Source organism: Corythoichthys intestinalis, chromosome 9 (genome assembly GCF_030265065.1).
Source record: "Corythoichthys intestinalis isolate RoL2023-P3 chromosome 9, ASM3026506v1, whole genome shotgun sequence".
In the NCBI taxonomy this organism is placed as follows: Eukaryota; Metazoa; Chordata; class Actinopteri; order Syngnathiformes; family Syngnathidae; genus Corythoichthys; species Corythoichthys intestinalis.
The window spans coordinates 44,789,341-44,815,527 of record NC_080403.1 but is presented as its reverse complement, the minus strand read 5'-3'; the positions used below and the strand labels follow the sequence as shown (position 1 = coordinate 44,815,527).

Here is a 26,187-nt window from a genome sequence, read left to right as displayed (position 1 = left end):
TCAAATTTTCCGACCGATCAGAAATTGCAACTTTGAGTTAAAAATAGCCGCGAATACAGCGATTACAAAGTAAACGCTACAAACTTTCTTTAAATAAAGGACTATTTAGGTTTGATCATGGATTGGCACGTAAAAAGCTCTCCTCATACACGTTAACTGTACATGTTAGCTGCACAACAACTGCAGCCGCTCGCCTACGACTCTCTGGCTGTTTACGACTTCGTTGTGTAGGAAAGCATTATTTTGCCATATTCGTGTTGACAATTTGGTAGCTACACGCTCCTCCGACCTCGGCCGGTTTGTTCAGCGGTCATTGTCCAGCTGCTTCCCCGGCAAGCTCTCCTGTCCGTAGTAGCAGGGAAATGAGCTGTAAATTGCTCTCCGCCGGCAGTTTGCCGATCGGCAAAGACAATCGCAACCCAGTCGTCATGTGAAATGATCCGGGCTAGTTATGTGTGAATTTCCGCTTCGAAGACTTTGAAACATCACTCGGTTCGGGTTAGCATGTCGGCTAGCTGTCACGCCTCTTGGTTTGTTTACATTCTCCGAAGCCGGGGAAGGGAAATGACATAAGCCCGATTTAGGTTGCATAAAATATCGTTCGAGAGGTGCGACAGTAAAGGTGAAGTCAACAGTTTTGACCACTATGGAGTAATTTTGCCATGTCCTCTTGAATAAATGCATTTTTATTATTTCATATTCCATTTAGCACAAGAGTGTTATTTGTCATGACCATGCCATTTATTTAGCTATTGGGGAAAAATACTTGGATTAAAAAAATATCCTGTAAAAATATCGGAGAGACTGAAACAATGACATTTTGCGGCTGTTTTCGTCAAGTTTTCCTCGTTCTGAATAATTTCCCCTCAACGGGCTGACTGGTCCTTCTCAAGCCATTTATTTAGCTATTGGGGCAAAATACTTGGATAAAAAGAATATCCTATAAAAGTATTGGAGTAGAGAGACTGAAACAATGACATTTTGCGGCTCTCTTTGTCGCGTTTTCCTCGTTCTAAATAATTCCTCCTCGAAGGGCTGCATACGAAATCAGATGAAATCGTGACTCCGCTGACGTCATCCACCTGTTGGAGACGCTAGAGCCCTATAATGGTAGGCGTGGCTAATCGGCAAATTAAAAGACTAATTTCTCGTCATCTGCGCTTTGCTAAATTGTTTAATATAGTCAAATTGTCTCAAAATATACTACGTTTAAAAACAAAACATCCTAGTAGTGCTGTGTGAAATGGCACGAATAATATTTTTTTAATTGATAAATAATGATAAAATCTTTAACGACTGTGAATGCCGGGTGGAAACTAGTTTTTAAAAGGTACATATTGCACAGCATGGGCACATTATTTCTTCGTACTTGCCGATACCAATGACTTCTTTTTAGTAGAGATCGACCAATATGGGTTTTTCAGGGCTGATACAGATTATTAGTAGTTAGAGAGGCCGATAACCTATTGGAGCTGATATTCATTTGCACTTAAAGTATAAAAATTGGCATGAAAACAGAATAATGCAAACACTGAACTCCATTGAAGTACCTAAAGCATGTTTACTTAATAAGACAAACAAAAATAATAGCTCCAGAAGTGCCTGAATTTCCTAGACTCCGAAACGTCTCTTATAAAGTTGATTAAAAGGTTAATAAATAGCTCTCCGTAAAAAAGTGTTTCAGAAAAAAACAAAAAAAAGTTTTAAACATATTACTGTCCCACAGTGCCACCTTCATAATGCGAATTATTTTAAACAAGAACAATGTAGAAAAATGCTTGTCTTTATTAAATGCTTCATTGAGTGAGTTGAGTCATATCCGCTCACTGCTGTGAACAGCTGCGCACACACATACAGTGAGTTGCCACAGCACACTAGTGTTTAACATGCTAAATGATGATTGACACATTCCGCGTCTTTGAAGGTAGTGCTGCCAAGCTTCTCTGGCAAGAGCAAAGCTTCAACGCCTGTCAACCATCATTAACTTTAACAAGCAAAACTTTCAGCGCACTGCTGAAAAGCAGCAGGAGGGAGAGTGAGGCTGTACGAGCATGAAGCAGAAAAACATAAATATACGAGGGGCATTCAAAAAGTAATGCACTCAAGTACATTGCTCGAACACGATTTTACCAATCTTTGTTTGTATTTGGCACAAACATGATAGGACACACCTTTTTGCGATTGTTATATGTGTTTTTCTTATTATCAGATTTTTAAAGCTTAAACTAGCTTCCAAAATGGCTGCCCCTCTTGAAGCTCGTCAGAAACAAAAAGCTGTAATCAAATTCCTTGTTGCAGAGGGAGAAACCCCTCTGAGGATTCACAACCCGCTGGAATATGTCTACAAGGATTACCATAGACTATAGTACTGTAAAAAGATGGGTACAGCGATTTAAAAACAGTACTGAAGACCATGAAGGAGATCAATGGAATGGCGTCACCCAAATTCACCAAGGACCAAAAAGTTCAAGGCCCAAAAGGCAGCTGGCAAAATTATGGCCACCGTTTTTTGGGATTCTCAAGGTGTAATCCTTGAGGATTTTTTGCCGAAGGGGGAAACTATTAACTCTGAGGTATACATTGAGACTCTTAGGAAGCTCAAAGCAAGAATTTGATGTGTTTGGCCCAACTTGGACCTGGCATATGTGCTCCTCCAGTATGACAATGCACGTCCTCACACAAGCATCAGGACCATGGAGGTCATCACTTCATTTGGATGGACTGTGATACCACATCCACCATATTCTCCTGATTTGGCACTGTCAGACTACCACCTCTTTGGTCCAAAGAAAGAAGGACTCCGGGGCAAGCGATATGGCAATGACGATGAAGTGAAAACTGCTGTCAAGAATTGGTTTAGAGATCAACTGGGAGAGTTCTACAACACTGGTATACATGCCCTCGTTCATAGGTGGACTGTAGCTCTTGAGAGAGGTGGAGATTATGTGGATAAGTAAAAATGTAATCCTCACCCTTGTACCTTTCTTTTGATGTATAATCAGGGGTGCACATAATTTTTTTGCCCAGGTTCTCAGAGGAGGACCTGGAGATGTGACTTGGTCCTCATTGAGCTTGAGAGCCGACCCGCCTGATGCGATAAATTTATGACAAGCTTTACTTAGAGCCAATTAACTTTAATTAATTATATTAACAATTAATGCTTGATTAACATCAACTGGCACAACAAAATTGCCATTACTTTGAATTGAAATGTAAAGAAATAAGAAGCACCAATTCAAAATAAAGGGCATTATGCGGCTCACACATTAACTCCAAGCCTTTTTAAAAGTGGGATATCCTCCTCATAAGACCTCATTGAACGTGCATGTTTAGCTTTGTAAAATGCGAGCAAAAACACGTTTGTCAGTGCATGTCGCTGTTCATTACCTTTATTCCGCCACTTGTCCATAGGGCGAGTGGGGTCCTGTTTGACATCGATAGTTTGCTTAATTGCCACATGCTGTTTTTTTCGTGCTTTTCAAAGTTTGGATGGCTGAAATTCTTTGACCCTACATAAAATGCGCTGCTCTTATCGGCGACATTGGGATTCTCACGGCACATTTTGTACCTCATTTCTGTGCGAGCATCATTTGCTTCTAGCCACGGTACCTCCTGTAGCCACTTTTCAGCAAAAGTCCTTTTTTTCGGTAGCTTCGGTGACGTCTCTGTCGTCTGTCTGTCTTTTGACGGGGGTGGGGGAACACGGAAGTAATTTAGTGATGGCCAAATGAAGCCTCATGAAGCAATGAAGCTTTGCAGCCAATTGGTTTGCACATGTAGCAAAGCTTCATGGTGCTTCATTTACCCTATAGCGCCATCAAGTGGTCTAGAAGCCCAAGAGGTCAACATTGTTAAGAATTCAATGGCTATTTGCTTAAGACAAAGATATGAATGTGCTTGTGTTAGTAATTTAGTATGTGAACAAAATACAACAAGTGCTAAGGGTAATTTTTTATTCATTTTTATTTAGAAATAATAGCTTTCCCACAGTGGCTGGCTTTAAACAGTTTCTTTTTTTTTGGAAAATATTTCACCAGCTTTAGAAAATATTCTTTCACAAGGCACAGATGAAAATGGGATGCAGAGAAATGTGAGTGCCAGTTTATATAAATTTGGGTAGGTATTCTTTTGTGCCTCCCAGTACACTAATGGATTGTTCATTCTGTTGATGTTTGGTTCAGATAGGTACACACACACACACTCACATTTATATTAAAGTAGTTTTTCTCCCTTACCTTATTGAAAGCAATCAAATCAAAATGTTCCCATACAGGGGAGGATCGCTCTTTTCGGGCAGGTTCCATCACAAGCAAAGGACAAGGCTCGAAAAAAGATTGCACTGGTTGCACTGTTGCGCACAGATGTAACAAGTACAGGAGCCCGAAATCCACAAAATGTGAGATAACAGGCGATCGCCATTGCGTTTTGCAACCAATTTATACCGTAGTCTGTCCTGTTTTTCCAATGTGCGCCAAACGTTGGATCACTTCCGAAGCACTCACGAGATTCAGCCGGCCGCTGGCCGCCGGCGAGGCTTCCCACGTCATCATTTTTGGGTTTTGCCGAAATGCAGCGCGCCTCGCTACAAGCTTCGTGGAAACCCCCCTCCCAATGCTCGACACAAGCTTCGGAACCTCGGCTCATTTCGTCCCATTACTAAAGTAATTACTCAGTGTGGCCTGCCTCTTCAAAATTTTGAGAAGTTATTTTCTCGTGTCCGCCGCAAATACAGTGGTCAGCCATCGGTACGCAAAAACGTATGGAAGCCGTTGAGGGCCAGCGCATTTGTCTACGTCCAGTACGCATGCGCGCATGCGGACCACTTATGTGCACCCCTGTGTATAATATATGTTGCTATTATAATTTGTTTGTACATAATAGAGTTGGGTGCATTACTTTTTGAATACCCCTCGTATTTTTAAAAATTAAAAACCCGATCCTCTGATAAATGGCGCGATCCCTAGTTTTAAATGGACTTTTTCATATTGGCAGTTGGTATTTAAAAAAAAAAAAAAAAAAGGCCGATACCGAAATACGTCAAAATTCCAAATATCTATCTCCACTTTTTAGTGCCATATACTGTAGGTACCGATACTGCAGCATCATCTTGAGTGGGGCGAAAAGTCTCGCAAAGTACATATCACCTAGCATCAGCATGATATTTCTTAGTACATAGTATCGATTCATCGTTGCTGCCCTAACTACGAGATCAAGCCGTCATTCCTCTCACCTTGCAAACTGTTTCCGTGAATCCTCTGCAATCTATTTTCGTTGATTTTCAGTTCCTGCAGGCTTGCCGGCAGATTAGCGGGAACCACCTCTAGAAGGTTCCCGTCCAAGTACAGACGTTTCAGCATCTTCAGACTCTGGATCAAATGCGCGTTCATTAACTCGTTGGCTGCCATTGATGTCCGATCCATTTGAAAGTGGGCAGGTTTGTTTGTTCATTTGCTGCCACCTTCCCACTTCAAATGGATTAGATATTCCATTTGAAGGATAATTGGATGTGTATCACCTTCAATGGTAAAATTTTCACCCAGCAAACCCTTTTTCAATTTTTTTCGCAGTCTTCGGACGCGACTTGTGATTGATTTTTTTCTCCGCCATGCGACATTTTGACTTTTCAAATATGCAACAAATTGGCGATTAATCGTGAGTTAACTATTAACGATCAAATCAGATGCAGGTAAATCGCCGTTAATTCCAGTAAAACGTGATCACTCAATCCCAATTCAAGCTAATTTGACATCTTTCACTGTCAATGGAAGTGAATGAGCCAATACAAGTTTTAATTTTAATTTTATGTATTTCTCCAATGATTTACAGTGGGGAAAATAAGTATTTAGTCAATCACTAATTGTGCAAGTTCTCCCACATGAAAATATTAGAGAGGTCTGTAATTGTCAACATGGGTAAACCTCTCAATACTTTGTTATGTACCCTTTGTTGGCAATGACGGAGGCCAAACGTTTTCTGTAACTCTTCACAAGATTTTCACACACTGTTGCTGGTATTTTGGCCCATTCCTCCATGCAGATCTCCTCTAGAGCTGTTTTGGGGCTGTCGTTGGGCAACACGTACTTTCAACTCCCTCCACAGATTTTCTATGGGGTTGAGATCTGGAGACTGGCTACGTCACTCCAGGACCTTGAAATGCTTCTTACGAAGCCACTCATTTGTTGCCCCGGCCGTGTGTTTGGGATCATTGTCATGCTGAAAGACCCAGCCACGTCTCATCTCCAATGCCCTTGCTGATGGAAGGAGATTTTCACTCAAAATCTTTCGATACATGGCCCCATTCATTCTTTCTTTTACACAGATCAGTCGTCCTGGTCCCTTTGCAGAAAAACAGCCCCAAAGCATGATGTTTCCACCCCCATGCTTCACAATGGGTATGGTGTTCTTCGGATGCAATTCAGTATCCTTTCACCTCCAAACACGTGCACTTTTAGATTTGTTTTTCAAATGTAAAGTGCGTTATAAATAAATAAATATTATTATTATTATTATTATTAAACACGAGAACATGTGTTTCTACCAAAAAGTTCTACCATAACACATTCTCCCAGTTCTCTTCTGGGTCATCCAAATGCTTTCTAGCGAACCGCAGGTGGGCCTGGACGTGTACTGGCTTCAGCAGGGGGACACGTCTGGCAGTGCAGGATTTGAGTCCATGGCGGCGCATTGTGTTACTGATAGTAGCTTTTGTTACTGTGGTCCCAGCTCTCTGTAGTTCATTCACATTTTGACGCCACGGGGTGAGGTCTTGCATGGAGCCCCAGATTGAGGGAGATTATCAGTGGTCTTGTATGCCTCCCATTTTCTAATAATTGCTCCCACAGTTGATTTTTTTTTACACCAAGCGTTTTGCCTATTGCAGATTCAGTTTTCCCAGCCTGGTGCAGGTCTACAATTTTGTCTCTGGTGTCCTTCGACAGCTCTTTGGTCTTGGCCATAGTGGAGTTTGGTGTGTGACTGACTGAGGTTGTGGACAGTTGTCTTTTATACCGATAATGAGTTAAAACAGGTGCCATTAATACAGGTAACGAGTGGATTCTCGTGAGACCTCCTTAGACCTCGTTAGAAGAAGTTAGATCTCTTTGACAGCCAGACATGTTGCTTGTTTGTAGGTGACCAAATACTTCTTTTCCACTCTAATTTGGAAATAAATTCTTTAAAAATCAAACAATGTGATTTTCTGTTTTTTTTTTCCACATTCTGTCTCTCATGGTTGAGGTTTACCCTCGTTGACAATTACAGGCCTCTCTAATCTTTTCAAGTAGGAGAACTTGCACAACTGGTGGTTGACTAAATTCTTGTTTGCCCCACTGTATGTATATTTGTTAATGGACTTTCAATAGTTTGTGGTAGCTCTCATCCCAAATTGACTTATTCTCTGCCATTGGCAGTGCTAAATGTCCGATCCATTTGATATTGGAGGGTTGGCAGCGAATAAGCGTTCGATTTGCGATTGATTTTTCTCTTTTGACTTGTAAAAGCGTGGCTCACCCGAAAGGCTTTTTGGTCAACACTGGCTGACGTGAGTTTGTTCTTCTTCAAGTTGATCCATTCCAGGTTGGGAATGCCATTGAAGGCCTCCGCCGGGATGCCGCTGATGTCGTTGCCTGTGAAAAACGTTGAGCATGAAAGGAAACGCTTGGCAAAGCTTCTTAGGGAAGAAGAAAACACTGAGCCAGCTGCGCATTGTTTTACGGTTATTGGCTTTGGTCATATCAAAGTGTAGAAAAGTATCTAAGTAACGATACTGAAATGTATTCGGATACATATTTGAATGCAAAAGAATCAATTGTCTAAAAACAAAGAAATCTTTTAGTAGGTTTATCACAATTAGACGTCTAATCTATTAGAAATGGGAAGGTTCACTCACTGCCAACCCTTCCACTTCAAATGGATTGGACGTCTGGCGCCGTCAGTGGACGCCAATGAGTAAATAGCAGATGCTTTGATATTGATAAAATATTACAGTAGTTCCAACATGGCCGCCTTAGGACCATTTTGGTTGGTAAGATGAAAGCTCTTTTCATGCTTCTCCTGTCAATTGAAATGAATTTATTACTAGTATTAGTACAATTCATCAAAAAGATTGGACATCAAGCGCTGTCAATGGTAAACTATCAGGCAATAGTAACAATAATGGAGGATAATTTTGCATTTTCCTTGCTAATAAAAGAAAAAAACTTTTAAAAAACAAATTTTGGGCTTTTTTTTTTTTTTTTTTTATAAATAAAAAATGGCATCAGGTTTTTTTTTTAAGATCCAATATTGAAAATTTCCTCATCTTTCTATCAATGACAGACAATGAGTTAATAATAAAAATTGAAGATATTTTTTGCATTTTTCTTGTGTAAATAATAAAAACATTAAATTTTGTTTTTATTTAAAGATCATCGAAAATGGTATTGTAAATTTTTTTTTGAGGATCGATTGTTGAAAATTTTATGGTCTTCCGTACTGTCTATCGCTGTCAATGGCAGCCAACGAGTTAATAATAATAATACGTAGTAATGGAGGATATTTTCATTGTTAATAAAAAAAAAAAATTTAGTTTACTTTTTTTTTTTTTTAATTTATAAGTATCAACAATGGTATTGCGTATATTTTTGGAGGATCAATATCGAGTTGTATTACCACGACAACAGGAATTGGCTAAAGGTTTTTTCCGGATTGATTCAGATCAGGCCGATTTGCAGCATCGTAAAATCTTACAACTCAGTTCAACAAAAAAATGACCTAAATTACGATATCTCTAATTTTCGATGAAATTCTCTCCAGTTCTAGTTTCGATCAGTCAGAATACAATTATACGAAGCTTCACGATCCAGTGCAATAAAATTTACTCCACTGACCGATTCCCTTTACGATACGGTTCACAATGAAATGCCAATTTTTTTCAGCTATTGATTCGCAGAAATTTCAGTATGATTCATTCCAACTACGATATGATTTCTTCACGATGCACTAGGATACATTTCCCCCCTAAACAGACACGGTACCATTAACCCAAATAGCTATGTTGTTATTCCGATTTTGATTCGATGTCCAACATTGTTTTTTGCCACCCTTGTTGACTGATTGTCAATCAACTATACGTTTTGAACGAGAAGATGCGTTACTAACCCTCCAAACTGAGCGACTTGAGCTGCGGCATGAAGAGAGGAGGGAAGTACGTCAGTTTGGCGTTGTCGCAAGTCAGCGTGACGTCGGAGAGCTCGCAACCGGGAGGAAGACCTCCCTTCTCCACCTCTTCCTTGTCTTCCTCTTCAACCTTCACCTCATCATCTTCCGTAACAGCTGGGGGTCTTGGGATAGGAGCTGGGAAGAGATCTGGTTCTACGGGTTCTTCTTCTTTTGGGAGCATTTGGAAGACATCTCCTCTCAACCACACCTCCTCTTCTTCCTCCTCTCGCAGTATTTCCTCCCTCAGCTTCTTCTCTCTCTCCCAAGCTTCGTTCTCCTCTTTTCTCCTCTTCTCCTCTTCCATTTTCCTCCTCCTCAGCTCTTCTTCTTGTTTCTTCCTCCTTTCCTCTTCCTCTTGTTTCTTCCTCCTTTCCTCTTCCTCTTGTTTCTTCCTCCTTTCCTCTTCCTCCTCCCTTCTCCTCCTCTTCTCTTCCTCTGCTATCTTTCTCTGCTTCTCCTCCTTCTTCCTTCTCCTGGCCTCCTCCTTCTTCTTCAGTCGTTCTTCTTCTTCCATGCGCTCTTCCTCTTCCAGCCAGACGATGCGCTGGATTTCCTCGCGGGTGAGCGTAGGGGTAGTGATGACGGAATGGTGCCGGTCGTCGTCACGGTTGCGGGGCGCTGGGGAGTCACCAGAAAATTCAAGACTGAGGTCTGGGTCTGAGGGGACGGGAAACCGGAAGCAGAAAAGAAATTGGAAAGGACAGAAAGACAGACAGAAAGATGGATGGACAGATGACCCTGTTAGTATGTCGGACAGACAAAAGACATCCCACACGACATGTATATGTACACTAATACACATACACTGTCAAAAATTACCGTACATGCACAATACAATGTTATTCGTCTATTCGCTGCATGCCCTCCCATTTCAAATGGATTGGACGTCTAGAACCGTCAATGTCAGCCAATGAGTAAATAGCAGATGCTTTGACATCTTTTAAAGAAAATAGTTACCGTGTTGGCCAGAATATAAGACTGTGTTATTTGCATTTAAATAAGACTGAAAAAGAGGGGGTCGTCTTATATTCGCGGTCTAGACATTATACCCATTCACGACGCTAGATGGCGCCAGATATCATTGAAGCGATGTTCTGTCATTACAGATCTCAGCTACTCTCAAGTCTAACCAATTTGCATTATTTTATTGCAATGTTTTTCCTTATTCAAAATTGTTTCAAGACTACAGTTACAGTTAGACTTCACTTTGATGGTTAATGCATTTATTGCAATTTTGTTGTTTTATCACAATAGATTTGTTTATTTACATTTCGAAAAACCAGAAGCCATTCATTTATGACTGTGATTGCACTTTAGTTTACATGTTTAAATGTTTAGATCTTAAGATTTGAATGAGGCAAAGAAACATTCTTTTTCTCTTAAATATGCTATAATCATTTGTTTTGGATGTACTGTAATTATTTTCTGTATAAAAATTAATTTGGTGCTCAAAAAGTCTTTTTTCAAACTTGAGTCTTGAAAAAGAGTGGGTCGTCTTATAATCAGGGCCGTCTTATATTTCGGGCCAATACGGTATTTAGGACTTCATTTGAATGTCAATGTATTGACTGATGGGAACGTCGCCCCTAGCAACATGGCCGCCCTGACGCCATTTTGGTAGGGGCCATGAAAGGTCTTTTCATGCTTCTGCTGTGAATTGAAATGAGTTTATCGCCGGTAGACGTTCAATCCATTTGAAATGTTGAAAATACCTTATTTTGATTAGATACTGTAATTTTCGGACTGTAAGGCACACCGGATTATAAGTGACTCCTGTGAGTTTATCACGAGTAGACATCCGATCTATTTGAAGTGGGAGGTCCAAATGGATCGGACGTTTACCACTGTCAGTGTTAGCTAGTGAGTTCATGAGTAACACCAGACAGAGCATACCTGAGTCAGGGCAGACTGGGCAGCACTCCCCAGCGGCGGCGGGTGCGAGGGGGAGTCGGCAGGGCGTGATGGGACAAGCCTGTCTGTCGCAAACCACCCGACCGCCCGTGCACAGGCAGGTGACGCACGGGCCGGGGGACCACACGGCCTGATCGAACATTGTCATGCCCTGGTAGGCGCACTGACCCGTTTTACCTACACAAACACACAGTAGTCAGAAGAAAAATATTGCGTTTTGCTGTATGAATACTAGAGGTGGGAATCTTGGTGGGCACCTCACGATTCGATTACAATTATGATTCAGAGGCTCCGATTCGATTATGAATCAATTATTGATGCACCACAAACCACCACCCCCGCCCCCCGCTTTTAAAGTTTTGTACACTAGTTCCAAAATTGTTCAAAAATACTCACAGGCTAAACAAACCACTATTTCAGTATCAAGTTAACCGTTAAAATCAGTAAATAAAATACTCAAGTCCCCATTCTGTATCGGCAGCTTTAAACTACTTTCAATTAATTTAATGTTGTGAATAGGCATGTGCCGGTATGAGATTTTGACGGTACGATAACCGTGAGCAAAAATACCGCGGTTTCACGGTATCACGGTATTGCAATTATAGCTCCAAAATTTTGAGATGTATGGGTTTTTTAAAAAAATGAAGAAAAAAAAAAACTTTTTTCCATTGAACATGGTTTTTTTTCAGAACATATTTGCAAATTGGAACATGAGTCTAATGTGAATAAGAATAAATTAACAAAATATAAATATTTTATATAAAATTAAAATAAATAGAACCTAGACTATATCCACAGCCACAGCTCAAGTTGCTCAATATTAGAGCAAGAACAAAATAATTGCTATAAAAAAGTAAACACACTGTAAATAAAATTAAAAATATATACTGTATGACTTTTTTTGAGGGGGGGAAGCTCAAGTGAAGTTTCGCCATTTTCAGCCACTGTGTCAACTCTAGTCTAAATGATGTCATGCCTTTGTGTTAAAAAGAACAAAGAATTCATAAGTTAATAAGTTAGTTAAAAATGTATGTTAGTTTTATAAGTTAGTTAAAATGTAAATATTATTGAGGAAAGGTTTCATCTAGAAAAAAAAAAAGTGAGGAGTGAGACCTCCTTTCTCAATTAGCGATCTCTGACACTATCCTTTTTCTTTCCCCCCTTCATTCAAGCTTGTTTCTCACTCAGCGGCAGTGAGACATAAAACCTCGACGAAGCTGCTCTCCCAGCTTAGCCTAGGCTAGCATTCGTCTATGTAAGTTTTAGTTAGTTTGTATATTGAATTTGAAAGAAAAATGTGTGTTTTGTTTTTGGCGAACTTTTTAACGGTGCTACTGCTATCCTGTTGAAGCTAATCGCACGTGGAAAAATACAATTGTACAACGTTTTAAATGTATTCATTTGTATATTTCACCACGATTTGAGAGCTCAATAAATTGAAGAAAAAGACCCCTTGTGTTTGGAGGGTTTGTTTTTGGGTTTGCTGGCTGTTTAGCAGAATAGCGTCACTGACACTCACGACAACAAACGGGAAGGGTGAGCGCTGCCGCACCCAGCCACTTCGGCTGCATTATGGCACATGAAAAATAGCGAATACCGTACAAAGATATGACGGAAAATTTTAGTGGTTTTGAAACCGCGACGTTTTCACACCACGGTAAACCGTGAAACCGGTAACCGGCACATGTCTAGTTGTGAATCAACTGTTAAAGTTGTTAAAATTGCTCCCGTTATTCCATAATTTCCCTTCTGTCTACTTTCGACATGAAAGTTTTAAAACTGTTTCATCATTTAAAGATAGATTCAAGTCAAGATTTTGCCAATTTAGGTTTTTATTTTTTTAGATAAAAAGTAATTAGGTTCGCTGCAACAGAGCCTTCTAGAGAAGTCTACTGCTTTAAGATGGCGCCTGTTTACTAGCGCGGGAAAGTCTGTCATTTCGCATCTAGTTCTTGGTATATGATCTAACACGGCTGTCGTCTGTCATTTCCCATCTAGTTCTAGATATATGTGATATCAACCATAGCTGTATGTTGCCGTATGTTTGTAGCAACTACCAACTGGGCGCTGTTTGTAGCGGCTGACGGCCGCAGTCAGTTATTATTATTATTTTTTTTTTTTTTTTATCTAGCGGTATGAGTTGAACATGATATTTACTCTCGGTCCGTTCCTCATTGCGTCCTGAAGACCGTGCTGACTGTGTTTTATTTCTGCTTTACCTGGTATAATTCAATAATTGGAATTTGGATGTTTGTGAATCGTTCTCGAATCGTCCACGGCCGAATCGCGAATAATCTAAAAATCGGAAATTTCGCACGCCTCTAATGAATACTGACTGGTTTTAAGTGTTTGTTGTAGATTTTTATTATTGTTTGTTGTTTTTTATTAGCTTGTATTCTTTTTGACTGGGTTTCATTGTTGTTGTTGAAGGAAGGGGTATTGTTTTTTTCCTCTGTTTATTGTTGTTGTTTGGAGATGTAGTCTCATGTTCCTTCTGCTGCTTTTCTTTGTCAGGCAGTGCACTGGAGTTTCTTATCAAAGTTAACTATGATTGACAGACGTTAAGGTTCGATCTTTCCAGAGATGCCTTGAAGCCGAAACTGTGAAAAAGTGCCACATGCGTCAATCATTTGCCACGTTTATATGGAGCCAAATATTCCAATTACAATCGGAATATTTGTTCAAACCGAATAAATGTGTTCCATATAAACACCTCATTCGGAATGAACAGGCCCAAACCGAATGGAATTTCATTCCGATTCACAGGGGTGGAATATTCCTTTTCCCAAACCGATTAGAAGTAAAATTATATCATGTAAACAGGGAAGAGGAATGGTGTCTGGTTGCATTCTTTCTGCGCATGCTCAGTACTGACGTGGTGACGTCACTTGGTGACGTAAGTAACGTCACTTGCAACATGGCTTCCAAGCACACGCACAGCGCACCCACACAACTTTTTAAATGAACGGCGTATCATTCTGAAGTTTTGTTTCCACTCGAAAAGTCAAAACAGCAGCTGATCTGACGATCGATCTCCATGTTTTGCAACGTGACGCTTTGTTTTGATTAATTTGCGCATGTCAGTCGGCAGTTGTCAAACGTCCTTTCGGAATAAAGGCAGTCACATGTAAACGCTGGATCGGAATAGATGAAGTGACATGTAAACAGCTGATGTGAAATTTCCATTCGGAATGATTTGAATCGGTATGAATAAAAGTCAGCATGTAAACGTGGCTACTGTTTAACTTGTTAAACAGTTGCTGTGGCAACACATTGTGTGTATGTGAGCATCTTTAGTGGATTTGAGTGGACTCACTCAATGAAACATTTAATAAAGACAAGCATTTCTCTACTTTATTCTTGTTTAAAAATAATTTGGTCGGACAGCAGCATGTTTAAAAAGTAGAATAATTATTACATTTGAAGTGCTTGAAAACCATTTACTTAATATATATCCATAAAATCTTTCTTTTTTATTATTATACTTTGGTTAAAAAAACAAAAAAAAGTGAAAAAACATGTCTTATATGTATCTCTTTGCAATGCTAAATCTGAATAAATACATTGAACACACAAAAAAAAATGTTTTTGAGGGGGCTGTATTGTTTTTCTTTGTTTATAGTTCTTTTTTGTTGTTTGGAGATGTCAGTTTTTTGCTATTTTTTGGGAGGTTGTTTTGTTTTTGTTTGTTGTTTTGTTTAGATTTTTTGTTGAAGCAAGTTTCCCACCAGTCTCTATGATTATTTGGGGATTTTACAGTAGGTATTTGGGTATTTTTATTTTTTTTATTTTTTGTTGTTGTTATATTTTTTAAAATCGTGTCACAACATTCCCATGATTGTTTTTGTTAGTTGTCATTTTTGTTCATTTATTATTATTATTTTTAGATTTGTTGTTGTTTAAAGGATTGTTTTTTTTTTTGTTAACAGTTCTTTTTGTTGTTTTAAGAATTTAATTATTTTAGTGCTGAAGTTTGCAGTTTAAAAAAAAAACAAAATCAAATTTTACCACTTTTCCATGATTTTTTTTTTGTTTCGTTTTTGTTGTGTATTGTTTTATTCAATAAAGATGACCCTGCATGCTCATTCGCTGCCACCCTCCCAATTCAAATGGATTGGACAGCTCCTCATGACAAACACATTAAAATTCACACCACATGATTTCACATCTATCATCGACAACGGCACAGAGAGAGTTAAACGACGTCTCATTTATGACATTTTTGGCCCAGTGGACCGACCTGGTAGAACATTGTAGCTGGAGTGCATCTCCGGCGCGTCCCTGTAGGATCCCAGCACAAGCAAGTCACTCTGAACAGAAACGCCGGGGCCGCGGGGAGCTTGTCGACTCCTAAGGGCTTTAACACGCCCCAATCTGACTCCGGCTTGACCTGCGAAAAACAGCCCTTAACAGCCTGAAGCCAAAAAATGATAACATTATTTTGGCTTTGACAGGATTCTTGTGGATCTCGCGGTCTTCCGCACTGGAGATTGACCCCCTGTATCATTAGCCACTTTCACACAGTGTCCCACTGAAGATCTGGAATCAATCTGTGTGCGGGTTTTTGCGTGAAAGCCATTTTTTTACGGTATCAAAGCAGCTCACCGTGGCCGTCCCTTCTCCTCTTCATCCGACGGATTCCTCCGTCAGGCTTGCGAAGTTTTTGTGCGTCCGTCATGGTGAAAAGCAGAAGCAGCCATAGAGCTGCCAGTAGCAGCCCCGTCCTCATACCTTAAAAACACAATCTATTAAACATAGCGCCAGCGGCGTTCATTCTGTCAAACAACAAGCGACAGCCAGTTTTTACCTGTGAGATCCTGGAAATGTCAATGCCGCTAATGGTCCTAATATACTGTGTGTGAGTGTGTAATTTGTAGTCTGCAGTCCTGTCATTATTAGAGGATCCACCTTCAAACACACCTGATAGTTGTCCTGTGAGTAAGTCGAAATAGATGCGCGTCCTGGCTCTGTGCTTTTCTGTGCTTTTGGTTTGAAGTGGACCTTTTCAGAGGTGTGATTAAAACCAAAAACACTGAAATGAGTTTGGCTTAGCCATAAGGAATTTGGTAGACTTGTCTTTCATGAGTAGACCCACAAAAATTCTCAAAAGGTCAACCCCAGAAAGACAAAAGTGGCCATGTCCAGGGGTTGCTACCACGAAAAACTTGTCCTGGAATTGTATTTACAGAAAATTCAGCCCCTGAAGCTAGTTTGACTTAGCAACTTGAGATTTTGTAGTCTCGTTTATCATGATTAGAACTCCAAAAAAGTCTCAAGAAGCCATGCCCCAAAAGACAGCCACTTTGGCGATATCCAGGAGTCCCTAACTGAGAATATCTATTCCAGTTTTTTTTATTCATTTAAATTCAACTTTGCAACTTGAAATTTGGTAGACATGTACAGTGGGGCAAATAAGTATTTAGTCAACCACTAATTGTGCAAGTTCTCCCACTTGAAAATATTAGACAGGCCTGTAATTGTCAACATGGGTAAACCTCAGCCATGAGAGACAGAATGTGGAAAAAAACAGAAAATTTTGATTTGTTTGATTTTTAAAGAATTTATTTGCAAATCATGGTGAAAAATAAGTATTTGGTCTATACCAAAGGTTCATCTCAATACTTTGTTATGTACCCTTTGTTGGCAATAACGGAAGCCAAACATTTTCTGTAGCTTTTCACAAGCTTTTCATACACTGTTGCTGGTATTTTGGCCCATTCCTCCATGCAGATCTCCTCTAGAGCAGTGATGTTTTGGGGCTGTTGTTGGGCAACACGGACTTTCAACTCCCTCCTCACCCCGTGGCAACAAAATGATAACACGAATGGTGAGCAAAAATCCCAGAACCACATGGGAGGACCGAGTGAATGACCTACAGAGAGCTGGGACTACAGTAACAAAGGCTACTATCAGTAACACAATGCGCCGCCAGGGACTCAAATCCTGCACTGCCAGACATGTCCCCCTGCTGAAGAAAGTACACGTTCAGGCCCATCTGCGGTTCACTACAGAGCATTTGGATGATTCAGAAGAGGACTGGGAGAATATGTTATGGTCAGATGAAACCAAAATAGAACTTTTTGGTAGAAACACAGGTTCTCTTGTGTGGAGGAAAAAGAATACTGAATTGCACCATAGCCACTGTGAAGCATGGGGGTGGAAACATCATGCTTTGGGGCTGTTTTTCTGCAAAAGGACCAGGACGACTGATCTGTGTAAAGGAAAGAATAAATGAGGCCATTTATCAAGAGATTTTGAGTGAAAATCTCCATCCATCAGCAAGGGCATTGAAGATGAGACATGGCTGGGTCTTTCAGCATGACAATGATCCCAAACACACAGCCAGGGCAACAAAGGAGTGGCTTCGTAAGAGGCATTTCAAGGTCCTGGAGTGGCCTAGCCAGTCCCCATAGAAAATCTGCGGAGGGAGTTGAAAATCCGTGTTGCCCAACGACAGCCCCAAAACATCACTGCTCTAGAGGAGATCTGCATGGAGGAATGGGCCAAAATACCAGTAACAGTGTGTGAAAAGCTTGTGAAGAGTTACAGAAAACGTTTGGCCTCCGTTATTGCCAACAAAGGGTACATAACAAAGTATTGAGATTAACTTTAGGTATTGACCAAATACTTCTTTTCCACCATCATTTGCAAATAAATTACTTAAAAATCAAACAATGTGATTTTATGTTTTTTTTCCCACATTTTGTCTCTCGTGGTTGAGGTTTACCCATGTTGACAATTACAGGCCTCTCTAATATTTTCAAGTGGGAGAACTTGCACAATTATTGGTTGACTAAATACTTATTTGCCCCACTGTACATCACGAGTAGACCCTCAAAACAGTCAGAAGCCACATCTCAAAAGACACCGGAAGTATCCATTTTGACCATTTGTACTGTTCCCTAACTCAGCAAATCTTTTCTAAGTGTGTGTGTGTGTGTGTTTTTTGTTTTTGTTTTTTTTTTAAATATAAATTCAGCCCCTGAAGCTAGTTTGACTTGGCAACTTCAAATTTGGTAGACATGTCCATTATTACTAGAGCAACAAAAAAGTCTCAAGAAGTCATGCCCCAAAAGAAATAGGAAGTAGCCCTTTTGCCGTTTTCCAGGGGTCCCTAATTCTACATACCTATTCCATTTATTTATTTATTTTCAAATTCAGTCCCTGAAGCCAGTTTGAATTACTGCAGCAACTTGAATTTGGTAGACATGTCCATTACGACTAGACCCACAAAAAAGTCAAGAAGCCATGCTCAAAAAGACACCAGAAGTAGCCATTTTGACCATTTTCAGGGGTCAGTAATGCAACAAATCTTTTCCAATTGTGTGTGTGTGTATGTGTGTTTTAATTCAGCCCCTGAAGCCAGTTTGACTTACCAACTTGAAATTTGGTAGACATGTCCATCATGAGGAGACCCACAAAAAAGTCTCAAGAAGCCATGTCTAAAAAGCTACAGGAACTCTGCCATTTTGATTCTTAGCAAACATTTTACTCACATTTACCATTTTCCCTAACATTACAAATTCAATCCCTGAAGCAAATTTCAACCCACAAATTTAGTCGACATATTGTATGTATCATGGGTAGGACAACCAAAAAATCTCAAGAAATCCAAGTTATTCAATGGCACTGAAACAATCATTTTAAAAGGATTGAGACACAAGAGTGAGCAAGAGCTTCATGCTTCATGCTTAACATGCCCTCAAACAGAAGAAGAAGAGGGTGGGGGGAGACGTGGAAAATCCTTTTTCCCCCTTTTAAGATCCTGGATGAGCAGGCTCACATGGAGCTCCGACACAAGATAAAAATAACTGCACGCTAATGAAAGCCAGACAATATATGCCGCGCTCATTTTTTTCCCTTGGTAAAGTGACATTTATTTTATTAAGAACACTTGTCTTTGGAAAAACATCCACTAAAGGAAAAAATAACACCTTAGACATCTCTCAACTTAGGTAAGGGTTTGTTATTCCATTATATAAAACCACATGAGTCAGTAAGATGCTTGAAAATTCCATATTCAGACCTTGAACACTGATTAGAAGATGGAAGGATTGATTTTGAGTTTCCTGTTTTTTCAGTGAGTCATCCAAATGTGTTGCCGTTCTCCAATGAAAACAAAAAAACTACATTTTCATAATTTAACGTTGTTAATGTTTCTTAAGTGCTTCAAATTTGGTAGAAATCAGACAAAAACTCTAGAATAGATGATTGTCTTTGAAGGAACACTGCAAATGGCCAAAATGAATATTAAAATGTCAGGTTAGAACTAAAATGGCATACTTCCTGTGTCTTTTCAGGCATGGCTTCTTGAGACTTTTTTGTTGGTCTACTTATGATGAACGAATCTAACAAATTATATGTTGCTGTCTCAACCTAGCTTTTAGGGCTGAATTTCGAAAAAGACTCTCGGCCATTTTTCTTAACTTGGTTTTGATTGAACCCCAAGAGTTCGGTGAGTAAGTCCAAGGGGTTCGGCGAAGGTTAAGACACACAGGGCCCTATTTTCGTACACTGACTAAGGCCAAAGTGCCGTTTTAGACGTACGTTTTGGACTAGTTTGCCCCCAATTTACAGGCTTCAATTCCATTTCTTTCAACAGCTAGCCCTCCATCTAATGGGAGGAGAAACTGGTTTGCTCAGTGGAAGGTTGACTTGTACTTGGTATAAGGAAGTATAACACCAAAAAAAAAAAAAAAATTGTGTTTTATTTTATGCTATGAAAATAGTATGTGATGCAAGGGATGCAACACTAAAATCAGAATGTACACATTAAAACAAAAAATTCATTTTCCAACATTAATATCAACATCAAAAAGCACAATTATTTGTAGTATATTTGAAATTTGAAGTAATTTGAATGAGAATTCACTCAGATATTAGCTTGCTATTGCTAAGCTATACCGGTTTTGAATTAGGGAAAAAAAAGTTTTATTATTTAAAGCAACTCTTGGTAACTTTTCTGTTTTGGTCGATTTTAGCGACGCCTGTGGACAAAAGCAGTAGTGCTTTGCCTTAAGGAAGAGTGCGTTTTCCATGAGGACCAGCGCACACCCACACAGTGTCGTAAAATCATCAATCAAAAATCGCCTGGAGCTAGATTAAACAACATTTATGTTTCTAGCGGCTGTGTGAAGGATGAATAGTAATATGGTAATGAATCCAGTTGTGGCTATACAATAGCATATGGATGGTTAGCAACCGTGTGACTAGCCCTACTCCACTTGAACTCTTCAGCGCTGACAAATTTTTTTGAGGGGTGGGGTGTCACAGCGAATGAGAGCCACGGCAATGTTAATTATCTATATCCTGGTAGGCTTCCTTTTTTTCATCCTCAGACAAAACTTTTTGTCTCTTTTGTTGCTCTGCCATCTTTGCAGAATTTGCGCGAAAGCGTTCGCGTCAACATCAATCTTTATAACGAATGGAGAAAGGGGGAAGTGACGTATGCCATAAAGCAGTCAGCACATTTGTAGTTTTTTTGTGTGTGTGGCAGGGATCCTGCCACCCTCCTCAAAGTTAATTAGAGCAGGTGAAAGCGATACAGATCCCCTAAAGATATAAAAGAGGTGTCATTCAACTAGTTGTCAGGTGAAATATTATCACAAATGTTATAAAAATATTCTATAAAGGTTGAAATTGTTACCTATTGTTGCTTTAATTCCAAAGGGTTCGGTGAATGCACATGTGAAACTTGAGGGGTTCAGTACCGTTAGCAAGGTCAACAACCACTGCTCTAAGCTGTGTTTTTTGTTGTATGGACCTCTGGAAAAGGCCAAAATTGTTACTTCATGTGTCTTTTCAAGCATAACCTATTGAGACTTTTTTGTGGGTCTACTCATGATGGACATGTCTACCAAATTTCAAGTTGCTAAGTCAAACTGGCTTCCGGGGCTGAATTTTAAAATGATTCCAGGACATGTGTTTTTTGTGGTAGGGACCCATAGAAATGGAGAAAATGGTTTCTTCCTGTTTCTTTTTTAGCATGGCTTTCGAGACCTTTTTTGGGTCTACTCATGATGGACCTGTCTGCCAAGTTTCATGACCCTAGGTTAAGCTTGCATTGTGTTTTTTTTTGGGCTTGCAACTTTTTTTGCAGGTCTGTCTACTCATCATAGAAATTCCATGTCACCAAGGCAAACTGGCTTGAGGTGCTGAGATCTGGTCTGATGGCTGCTAGTGAGGCGTGCTTTGAACGCTGGCTCGGGTGACCAATTATGGTCGTTTCCTGCTAAAAGGAAAAAGGTTACATAACTGGGATGACGGCATCCAACACTGAAACCTCCGTTGGAGTTATCAGAAACACGCTCGTCGTAACGGAGCTTCATTTAGTTGGTATTCGGAAATTTTGAGATCGAACGGATGCACATCAATTGCTACTCAAGTGAACGGAGGGGGCGGAGCTAAAGACTGACAGATAGACAGACAGGAAGTGGACCTTACCAGCAGTTTGGAGGCCAAATTCTTCCTCCCTGGTTCCTCCTCTTGTGGAAGCTTCTGGAGAGATTTTTGTGTGCGTGTTTCAGAAAAGTTTCAGTGCTTGTCAGTAGTCGCCGTGATTGCGTACAGCTGAGAGAGCGTGCTGCGGCCGCATCGGGTGAGCGAGGAGACACAGGGGAGTGAGAGAGTAAGAGAGAGAGAGAGACAGTTGGAAGGCAGCGTCACTAGCGGATGGAAGGAGGTCAGAGTTCACGGCCAGGACAAATACGTCACTCAAGTGTCGAGGGATAAAAACAAATACGGCCCTAAAATCAATTGGGTGACAATGATTGATGTCCAATCTGTTTAGACTGGGGGTCGGGGGGCTTGCAGCGATCAGTTCATTAGGTAATTTGCCGATAAAATTTCTTCAAAAATTGTGTGTGAATTAGCTGCAAATCTAAATGGAATATTGTCATGTTAAAATTTTTGGAATGGTATAAAGTGATTTTTGTTAAAGGCGAATTCACACCAGGAAAGTCCATAGTTCGCTTTCTTTGGTCCACACCAAAACACACTTGGTCCGGACTTTTTTGATGCGGTTCCTTTTCATATTGCAATTTGACACGTTTTACCACCGCTACACACACTTAACACACTGGAGTTAACTTTCGTAGCTGGTGGAAAACGTTCATGACAGTGTTTACTAACCTTTATTTTGTATACATGCAAAATCATATTGGCGGTATTGCCTCCTCTGCAGCCACCCTCTGCAAGATGTTTAACATGTCGGTTGGCCCTCCTCATCTAGGCCGTAGCCGTCTGTAACTTTTCTTTAGCCGAAGTATTCCCATACAAGTGGTTTAGTTTTCTTCGATGGGGGGAGAAAAAGTTCAGGAGTTTCACCTCCTCCAGCCATTGTGTAGCACAGCTACACCGGTTGGGGAGGGTTAAGCCTTGCAACTGCAAGTGAAGGATTTCTCTATGCATTTTTGGGGAAATAAAAAATAGCTAATATCTTAGGGACGGTATAACGGAAAATTTTTGCCGTTTTGAAACCTTGACCTTTTCATACCATGGTATACCTTGAAACCGGTAATCGACACATGTCTACCTACGCATGTGCAAAAATCATTCAATCATTGGACAAAACAGTCTGGCCTGAGTAGCACACTAAAATAAGGAAGTAAACAGTCACAGAGCTCCCAAGTACTGTCAAAAGTGCTCATAATGATTTGTTTCATCCAATTACAACCGTTTGTGGGAAATTTAGAGCATTAGAGGCCTTTGATGCCACTTTCATTTTACAAGGGTAGAAGACAATCCACTTCTCATTGCTCCACGTTGAACCCTGTCTCATATTAGCCGACATACTGCTAAACACAGACTGTGATGCTAACTATCTTTATTCCCTGTTACGTGCAAAACGTTATGTGCGGACGCTTTCACACCTACTGTATAGCGAAACGCTCCATGGTCTGCTTGGTAGACCTCTCCGGCGAGGTCTCGGACTGACTGTTTGGTCCGCACCAGAGTTTGTTGGTTTGTATTCACACCAGCACAAAAGGTGCGCACCACGAACTTTTTTGGTTTGGTCCGGACCAAACTAGGCAGGTGTGAATACGCCTTAAAGTGCATATGACATGACAAAAAAAATCTTAAATAGCATTATTTTTGGAATAAAAATCATATTTTGTGACGATTCAACTATATACAACAATTTAGCAAAGCGCAGGCGACGAGGAATGCGTCTTTAAATCTGCCGTTTAGCTCCTGTCATCATAGCGCTCTGGCACCTCCGTCTTAGTGATGACGTCGGAGAATGAACGATTTCAGCGGATTTAGCATTAAGCCCAATGGAGGAGGACGCGTTTTTAAGCGATTCTGGTTCAAGTGTAGATTTTTCGAATGATATTGTCGATCAAGAAGAAGTATGTGAAATATAGCCATATATGTTTAAGTCGTATTTGGAGGAGGAGGAAGATTCAGAACGGGAAAAAGGTGACAGAGACAACAAACTAGTGCTGCAATGATGACTCGAGTATTCAATTAGAAAAAAAGATTCAAATTAAATTTTGCTGCTTTGAGTATTCGTTTAATTAAAGAAGCGTTATAATGGTTTGTTTTGAAAGTATTTACATTTAGTTTTATTGATTTGGGTGGATACACTACCCTCTAGTCTGCCTCATTTCACATGGCTGAATCCAGCTGCTCCATGTTAAGACCAACATAAGCTAAGCTTTTGTTTGAGCTGTTTTTTTTTAATGCATTCATAATTTAGTTTATAGGTATATTCAGCCGTTTTTTGTGGGAATATGTGTCTGAACCATTTGTTAAGAGCATTGTGAATAAAAAAAAAGTTGGCATTTTATAGCATTTAAAGCGGAAATGTGAAGTAAGTAGGGCTGCAGCTATCGAATATTTTAGTAATCGAGTAATCGACTGAAAATTCTATCGATTAATCGAGTAATCAGATAAAACAAATATATTTTTAGGTGAAGAGCAATTATAAATATACATGAGAAAACAAGACATTTCATCTAATCTTGAACCATTTTCAGTCAATCAATGTCTTTATTTTCGATGTATATTGTTGAAAACAGCCAACAATTGCATCTCAGATGTAACTAGAATTAAAAAAAAGACAAATTCACTGCTTTCACTCAAAAAACCTTTAGATCTTATTAAAATATATATATATTTATACCTAAAAATGCCATTACGCTTGATAACACACATCACTTAAAAGTTAGGATTTTTTCCCACCTGTTTCAATTGAATTTCTATTTGTGTTAAGCCATTTTTAAGTTCTAGTTAAGTTTTACGCTACTCTAAACTGTAAGTCCTGATAGGATTTTGTGTTTTTGCATTGTTCAAGATAAATGTATGATACAGGCTGTATTGGAGCACACTAGGGACCAGTGCTACTTGGTGTTTTATCCAGCAATGACTACTTAGCTAAAATTGATAGTTAGCATTATTGAGTTTTTATTTTACACCCTTATCACTCCACAAAGCTATGTTATGTTAAAGCCTGTATGTAAGACACGTTAGCCACGCATCGAAAGTGGTCATAATTAATAGAAACCTAGCCCTCCGCAGGGCTAACGTTGCGTGAGCTAGTGACTCAGACAGTAACGTTAATCTTATTTTTTAGCGCTTAGCGCTCTTTATTAGCGCTTAGCGCTCTACTGCTTTAAGATGGCCGCTGTTTATTACCGCTGCCCAGATGCGGCCGAGTCTATCATATTGCATCTAGTTCAACATACATGTGATCTCTATGAGACTCCTCAGATGCTACCTGCTACCAACTTAACATCACGCGGGCTAGTTTTTAGCAACGTCGGCGTAGTTTGGAGCGGCTGTCGGCTGCGGAAATGTTTTTTATATTTTTTTATTGCTTCTTCCTCTACGCACGTGACGTCAGCGCGTTGTCCCGCATTAAAAGTAGTCCGAGCGAAACGTGATGCTTAGAGCTGTCAAAATAAACGATTACTCGAGGTGAATAAAATTACTCGGATCAGTTTTTAAACTCGAGTTACTCGAGTTGCTCGAGTATTCGTTTCAGCTCTAGAAGTAAGGTTGGCCAACCATGTTTTTGAATAATATCAATGGCTTAACAGTTATAAGCATATTTTCGTTATTTTTTTTTAATGCAACCCTTCCAGATTCTTTGTTTAACCCATAGCAATGCCCTTGACAACGAAAATGCTTTTCTTCAGCAATCTTCGGAAATCTTCGGATATTGCGTCACACCGGGAAGTGCGAGGGAAGTCCGCCATAGAACAGTATTGTTTGTTGCATTGCTTCTCGGTAAGATTCCACGGCGGTGTGTGGCGATGTTTTGTTCTCACTCAAACGAAAAGTTGTATGAGTGGCCAAAGGATAGCAGGGCACGTAAATGGACATCTTTCGCTCGCACGAAGCGAATGAATTTCATGCCATCATCGAGTAGTGTTCTCTGCTGCAAACACTTCGAAGACGCCTGCTTCCTTAACCGGTCTGTTTATGATCAAGGATTTGCCAAAAAGTAAGTGTGATTTTTGGATAGATGACTGATGACTTTGTCAAAGCAGAGCTGCCAACTGTTGTGGAATGAACAGTATAAGTTAGCGACGTTAGCCAAAAGTTAACTCGTGGCAATCCCCGATCGTAGTTGTTGTTGCGTTCGCTAGGTTAAGCGTGTTTAAATTATGCATCATCTACGATCTTGTCCGAAAGGGTTAATCCTCTGTCAATCGGGAAAGGGGTGTGGATGTGCATATAAGCGGGTCGGCCTCGCGGTAATTCACGGTCACGTTGCTGTAAGAGACACACACCGCCGGTGAGTTTGTGCACATTTATTTGTATTTGTATTATGTATTTCCACCTTCATGCTTCAAGCATTGCATTGCATTTGCACGGTTCGGCGTTTCCTTCACGGTGATTGCTTGATAGCCTTCTAGTTTGTGTTTTACGAGAGCCACTGACAGGTGACAACTAGCGTGTTGGCATTGAGTCAATCTCGCAGCGAATCAGCGAGCGGCTCAAGTCACGCAGTGAATCATGGGAAATGTAGTCTCGGGACAACACTGAAGTGGTGCTTTGTAATCTGTTCGCTTGTGTGAAAAAACGACATTTCCTCACGCCATTAGAAGCCACTTCCTGCCGAGAGCCCCA

General features: G+C 40.1%; 2 protein-coding genes across 3 annotated transcripts in view; one reads left to right on the top strand and one right to left on the bottom strand.

The window, feature by feature from the left end:
* The window catches only part of ecm2 (extracellular matrix protein 2, female organ and adipocyte specific), a 29,868-nt gene extending 8,116 nt beyond the window's left edge, over nt 1-21,752 (bottom strand). The window contains exons 1-7 of the mRNA XM_057845945.1: nt 21,553-21,752; nt 15,715-15,840; nt 15,350-15,499; nt 11,092-11,286; nt 9,139-9,855; nt 7,510-7,625; nt 5,231-5,366 (exon numbers count right to left, since the gene is read on the bottom strand). Coding sequence (XP_057701928.1) covers nt 5,231-5,366; nt 7,510-7,625; nt 9,139-9,855; nt 11,092-11,286; nt 15,350-15,499; nt 15,715-15,838 — 1,438 coding nt within the window. The 5' untranslated portion in view covers nt 15,839-15,840; nt 21,553-21,752. The remainder of the gene's footprint in view (nt 1-5,230; nt 5,367-7,509; nt 7,626-9,138; nt 9,856-11,091; nt 11,287-15,349; nt 15,500-15,714; nt 15,841-21,552) is intronic.
* The window catches only part of cenpp (centromere protein P), a 143,234-nt gene that overhangs the window by 107,938 nt on the left and 9,109 nt on the right, over nt 1-26,187 (top strand). The window lies entirely within an intron of this gene.